This window comes from Sorex araneus, chromosome 3 (assembly GCF_027595985.1).
Source record: "Sorex araneus isolate mSorAra2 chromosome 3, mSorAra2.pri, whole genome shotgun sequence".
Lineage (NCBI taxonomy): Eukaryota > Metazoa > Chordata > Mammalia > Eulipotyphla > Soricidae > Sorex > Sorex araneus.
In genome coordinates this window covers 186196412-186202254 of record NC_073304.1, presented here as the reverse complement: position 1 = coordinate 186202254, position 5843 = coordinate 186196412, and the positions used below count along the sequence as shown (strand labels likewise).

The window sequence follows — 5843 nt, the reverse complement described above, 5'->3', positions numbered from 1 at the left end:
ACAGAAATTTTATTTCTCAAAATCAGGCTTGTGAGAGAATACAGCAGGAAGGGCATTTCCTTTGCAAGTAACCAACTATGTTGGATCCCCAGCATCCCACAAGCCCTGCCAGGAGTGAGACCTGAGCACTGCCCAAAACTGTATCACTGTCATCCCGTTGCTCATCGATTTGCTCAAGCGGGCACCAGTAACATCTCCATTGTGAGACTTGTTACTGTTTTTGGCATATCGAATAAGCCACGGGTAGCCTGCCAGGCTCTGGCGTGCGAGCGAGATACTCTGGTACCTTGCTGGGCTCTCCGAGAGGGGCGGAGGAATCGAACATGGTCGGCTGCATGCAAAAAACCTAAAAGAAAAACTAAATAAAACTTTCATCTTAATTCCTATTACAGCTTATCCCACTGTTGAAAAGAAATAAAACTAGCTAATATTACTTATCTTCAGCAGTCCATCAGGCCCTAAACCAAGCATTTCAGTGCTTAGATTTTCTAAAACAACTCCCCTGACCATCCCTAAGGTAAACAATATTACTATACCAAATTGTGGAATACCAAGTGACCTTGACCCAGTTAACAAGTTGTAAAATCAAGACCTGGAACTGTGATTTGATTGTAAAGTTTGAACTCATTATCAACCCCGTTAAAAGGTTACAGTAATGTCTATCTAGCATATTCCCCATATACTAAAAACCAGCCAAAGATTTTACTCCACTTACATTAACAAACAAGAGGAATTTGGCGGGTATGCTTATTTTATTTTCTACATATAAAATTGTCTTGTTATGCTTTTAAAAAATTATATATCCTTCCTACTTGCCCTCCTCTTTTGATATGTCTCAATGAACTTTTCTTCCCCCCCAAGAATTCAAGGTTAGTGTCCAGAGGGGGTTGAATTATGAGTGAAAAACTGGTTAACGTCATCAATCAATGCAGTGAGTGATGGAGGGTTTGAGTACTGGTTGGGTAGCAGGGGCTGATTGCTCCAGTGGTAACAACTTGCTTCTTTAGTCTCTCCCATGAGATCAAAAAGCGTTGTTAGGAAGTGGGTAGAGGACAACGGAAAAGACTGCAGCCCCGCTGAAGGAGTAGGTAGTGCTGGTGCAGCCCAGAGTGATCTCACAGCCTCCCTTCCTCTCCCAGGTTATTTTTGGTCTTTGTGACCTGTAGGTTTCCTGTTAGTTGGAACAGAAGCACAGGAACTTGTTCCCACTGCGGAATAAAAGCCAGAAGTCTAACAACCCATTCCTCTTGGCCTTTCGGCTCTTCAAGAATCCAGGGACCTAGATTATGCTATGTTAGTGGCCTCCTGTAGCGAACTACTTAAAAAAAAAAAATTTCATAATCCCCCCCACTTTCCTGTATCTGACTATGAAACTCCTGGAACCCTCATATAGTAAGGGTGTCTTTTTCCCGCCTGAAACGACTTGCCTATTACCGTCTTCTCCCCTCCTGGACGCCTTACATGCAGGTCTTTTGTGATCAAACCGAATGCACTGAACCGCACGGTGGACGAGAGAAGGGTCAGCCCCTGTCACGTGAGATCCATTTTAGTCGATTTCTTAAAAAAAAAAAAAACTCTCCGTACGCATGCGCCTAACTCCCCGCTAGGTGGGGAACTGGCCTCTAAACTCCGCCCCACGGTCCAGCTCCGCCCCCCTGCTCAGGAGTCGCAGGTCCTCATTGGCGAGCGATGTACTGGGATGTTGACCTGGGCGGCCAGGTGCTGACACTCGGAATGATAAAATAAATCATCCACGCGGAGGGTGGAGCCCCGCAGAGGTGGAGCTCTAACCCAGCGCCGCCCCTAGCTCCGAAGAAGGAACCTTAAGACTGTGCGTTCTGTTGCGCCCCGACTTAGGCGCGCTCCTCTGAGTCGTCGGAGCCACGCCCCTGGACTCTTATCTGGGGGCTCAGCCGCCGGCCTGGGATTCACCAGTAATTCGCCCCTCTAAGGAAAAGGCGCAGGCGCCCCACGCATTCTCTTTGAAGCTTCCCAGGCATCATCGGTATCTTCCTCTCTGCTCGCCTCTCTTCCCCGGTGGGCCCTGGGTTGCCCAGCTTCGGGGTGGGCGGTGTGGGGGTAGGGGGCGGGGATGGAAGCGGTGGAATTTCCTGAGCCCAGCTCCTGCAGGAACTCTGCGCCCGCAGCCTCATTACCTGCCAAATGGCGCCAAGGGCCCAGCCCCCCGACGGGGGCTGGGGATGGATGGTGGTGCTCTCAGCGTTCTTCATGTCGGCGCTGGTGTTCGGGGTGCTGCGCTCGTTCGGCGTCTTCTTTGTGGAATTTGTGGCGGTGTTTGAGGAGCAGGCAGCGCGGGTCTCTTGGATTGCCTCCATAGGAATCGCGGTGCAGCAGTTCGGGAGTGAGTGGTGCTCCTGAACCCAGCATCCCGGGGTCCTCGGAAGGGAAAAAGGAATGCGGGGACATTGAAAGGAACGGGAGGGGGGAGGTGGGAGGGGGGAGGTGGGAGGGGGGCGGTGGAGGGAGGGGTTGCCGGGGTAGCCTGAAATCTCGCAGAAGTCCTTCCTTTCCCCAGGCCCAATGGGCAGTGCCCTGAGCACGAAGTTCGGACCCAGGCCCGTGGTGATGACAGGGGGTATCTTGACTGCGCTGGGGATGCTGCTCGCCAGCTTCGCTACCTCCTTGACCCACCTCTACCTGAGTATTGGATTGCTTTCAGGTGAGACCTTAGGCAAAGAGTCAAAACTTTGACCTCTTAGATTTGAACAGCCTTCCTGCTTCTTTCAGGAGGGTAGGGAGAAACAGAAAAAAAGAAAATTGGACTAGCACCCATGCCTTCTAGGGAATGATTGTGAAATGATTACAGAGGTAAACAGTGAAAAACCTGGGAAATTCAGAGATGATGAATTCAGAATATGCAAGCGCAGGGCTAGTTGGACTGGAGGGTAAATGAAAGAATTTCTGTAAGTCTAGTCAGATAACTGACTTTGAAGGAAATAAACTTATCCAATTTACAAGGTGAAGAAATATTAGAAACTTAGACAACTTGGCAAATAAAAATCACAGTCATCAATGGTAGAAATCAGGTGTCATAGAATTCTGTGTTATATTATAGACATTACTTTTAAGCTTCCACAGTCCCCTGAGGCATATTATTCCCATTTTGCTTATGAGATAGAGGTATTGGAGGTCAGGTCAAATACTCAAAGTGAAAACTAAGATTGTAACCCAGACCTATGCTACGTTCTGTTGCTGTGCAATGTTGGTATTGCAAGATGCCCTGAACTTCCTAAGAGCCCCAATCCCCATTTTTTCCTTTTTGACAGGCTCTGGTTGGGCCTTGAGCTTCACTCCGACGATGGCCTGCCTGTCACGTTACTTCTCTCGCCGGCGATCTCTGGCCACAGGGCTGGCACTTACTGGAGTGGGCCTCTCTTCTTTTGCCTTTGCCCCTTTTTTCCAGTGGCTGCTCGTCCACTATGCCTGGCGAGGGGCCCTAATGCTGGTATCTGCCCTTTCCTTACATCTGGTTGCCTGTGGTGCTCTCCTTCGCCCACTCTACCTTACTGAGGATCCTGTTGTGGGTGGCCCTGGGGTCCAGCTTGCCTCCTTACTTCGCCATGGCCCCTTCCTCCGTTATGCTATTGCTCTCACCATGATCAACACTGGCTACTTCATTCCCTATGTTCACCTGGTGGCCCATCTCCAGGACCAGAATTGGGACCCACTTCTTGCTGCTTTCTTCCTCTCGGTGGCTGCTATTTCTGACCTTGTGGGGCGTGTGCTTTCTGGGTGGCTAGGGGATACAATCCCAGGGCCTGTTGCACGACTCATGGTGCTCTGGACCACCCTTTGTGGGATATCAATGGCCCTGTTCCCTGTGGCTCAGAGTTTCACAGCCCTGATGACTTTGGCGGTGGCCTACGGATTCACATCAGGGGCCCTGACCCCAGTGGCCTTCTCCATGCTGCCTGAACTGGTGGGGACTGGAAGGATATACTGTGGCCTGGGACTGATGCAGATGGTAGAGAGCATCGGGGGGCTACTAGGGGCTCCTCTGTCAGGTAAGAGGAATGGGGTTTCCAGGTGGGCTGGTCTGCCAGGTCATATAATCAGGGTGGGGAGCATTCTCATTAGAATATGTGTATTCAAATATGTAAATATTGCCTCTGGGATGATATAGTACAGGGTCTACATGGCCAATCAGAGTAGTGAGACCAATGTGCAGAGGGTCTGTGCGAAGACTAAGCTTTATGTGGAACCTTTGGCAGGTACCTACAACTTGGATTTTCAGAAGCTGTAGCTGGACTTGGTCAACAAACATGACAGTGTCTGCCTTTTCCCTTGGCCCACTGGACTCCAGTCTAGGTGTCAAAGTTCTCCCAGCTTCAGATGGCAGAACATTCAGACCCTTATTAACCATTAACATGTAGAAAGGGAGCCAGAATTGTAGGAAGAAAGGCATAGGTTCATCAGACTTTATCTGGATTTCCAAATCCTCCTGGATGGTGTGAAACTCCTTTCTAAAGGTAGGGAGGTGGTTGAGATTGCCTTCAGATGCCTCTTGTGAAATCAGAGTTCTGCAGCTCGCCAGTCCTACAGTGGAACTTTCAATCTATCCAAGATCATGGGTTACAGATTATTTTCTCTCCTCCCCACCTGCATCCCCAAATGTGTTTGATTCATCTATCCCTGGAAATAGACCTCCCCACGTATATCCCTTTTCTCTCTTGGCCCCAGGCTACCTCCGGGATGTGACAGGAAACTACACAGCTTCTTTCATGGTGGCTGGGGCCTTTCTCCTTATGGGGAGTGGAGTTCTCATCACCCTGCCCCACTTCTGCTTCTCAGTTGCTACCTCCAAGCCTCAGGACCTTGTAACAGATGCATTGGATACCAAAGCTCCCCTGCCCAAGGAAGGGCAGTCAGATCCAGGAAGTCAGAATTTGGCAGTACCAGGTGTCTTGACTCATTTTGGTGCCCATGGAACTACAGAACCTTAAACATCTTAACCCATGTCCCCCAGAGCAGGGCAGGGTTTCCTGTGATGTTTATGCCAACTCTTTGTATTTTGTTGAGACTCATCTGTTTACTGTCACCGTCTTTCCTGAAGAATTCAGGAATTTGGTCTGCTCCACTTGAAAATCAAAGGTTAAGAGACTATTTTACATATTCTACAGTGCTCTCTAGTGTTGCCTAAGTTTCTTCTCTGTTGATAAATCTTTGGGAGAGGGATGCCCTTTTGAGATCAACTGAATAACAAAACCGGACAGTACTGAGAACCTCAGAAAGCTAGAGCCCATATTTTGGAGTTGTAGCTGGGGAGTGCATGGGAAAGTATCCAGGAGCTCTGTTGATACAAAGCATTTGAAGCCTGGACTCTGCTTTCTAGGCCAACATTCCCCTCATTTTCCCAGTGACTTCCCTGTTTTCCACTGTCTTATGTGACTTCGAGCGAAAACTAGAATTATTGGGGCTGTAGAGATAGTACAGTGGGTTGGGTACTTGCCTTGCATGCAGCCAACCCGGGTTTTATCCCTGACATCCCATATGGTCCCCTGAACCCACCAGGAGTGATTTCTGAATGTATAGCCAGAAGTTACCCTTGATCATCCCTGGATGTGGCCCCCCAAAAAAGAAGAAAAAAAGAGATCTTATGGTGACTTTGGTGGGGGTGTAGTTTGGGAAGGGGAGCAGAAGCTCAGTGTGGAAGCCTGGATCTTAGATTCTCACATTTCCTTTAGGCCAGTTGAAAGAGACTGATCTGCAGAAAGGAGTCTTCTGGAAGGTCTGGATGGAACTGTGGATGGGGTAGATAGAACTCAGGAGCACACACTCCCTCCCAACAAACTGAAGGTGACAGACAACATATTAAAGACCCC

General features: G+C 49.2%; 1 protein-coding gene across 7 annotated transcripts; it reads left to right on the top strand.

Moving 5' to 3' along the window:
* Positions 1–968: 968 nt before the first annotated feature.
* SLC16A13 (solute carrier family 16 member 13) lies at positions 969–5136 on the top strand. Of its 7 annotated transcripts, none has more exons than XM_055133073.1 (5): positions 969–2005; positions 2148–2362; positions 2537–2680; positions 3288–4025; positions 4702–5136. In XM_055133073.1, exons 2-5 carry the CDS (start codon positions 2164–2166, stop codon positions 4962–4964), a joined length of 1344 nt encoding a protein of 447 aa, XP_054989048.1. In that variant the 5' UTR covers positions 969–2005; positions 2148–2163; the 3' UTR covers positions 4965–5136. The 7 variants fall into 7 exon arrangements, with proteins under 7 accessions (XP_054989048.1, XP_054989047.1, XP_054989046.1 ...); XM_055133072.1 differs by having other exon boundaries at positions 2122–2362; XM_055133071.1 differs by having other exon boundaries at positions 970–2005; positions 2131–2362.
* The last annotated feature ends 707 nt before the right edge of the window (positions 5137–5843 follow it).

Bases quoted from the DNA above. Each gene is read 5' to 3' on its own strand.
- SLC16A13 (XM_055133073.1), top strand. From the start codon at position 2,164: ATGGCGCCAAGGGCCCAGCCCCCCGACGGGGGCTGGGGATGGATGGTG. The intron at 2,363-2,536 runs GTGAGTGGTGCT...TCCTTTCCCCAG, and splicing joins CGCGGTGCAGCAGTTCGGGA to GCCCAATGGGCAGTGCCCTG. The intron at 2,681-3,287 runs GTGAGACCTTAG...CCTTTTTGACAG, and splicing joins GAGTATTGGATTGCTTTCAG to GCTCTGGTTGGGCCTTGAGC.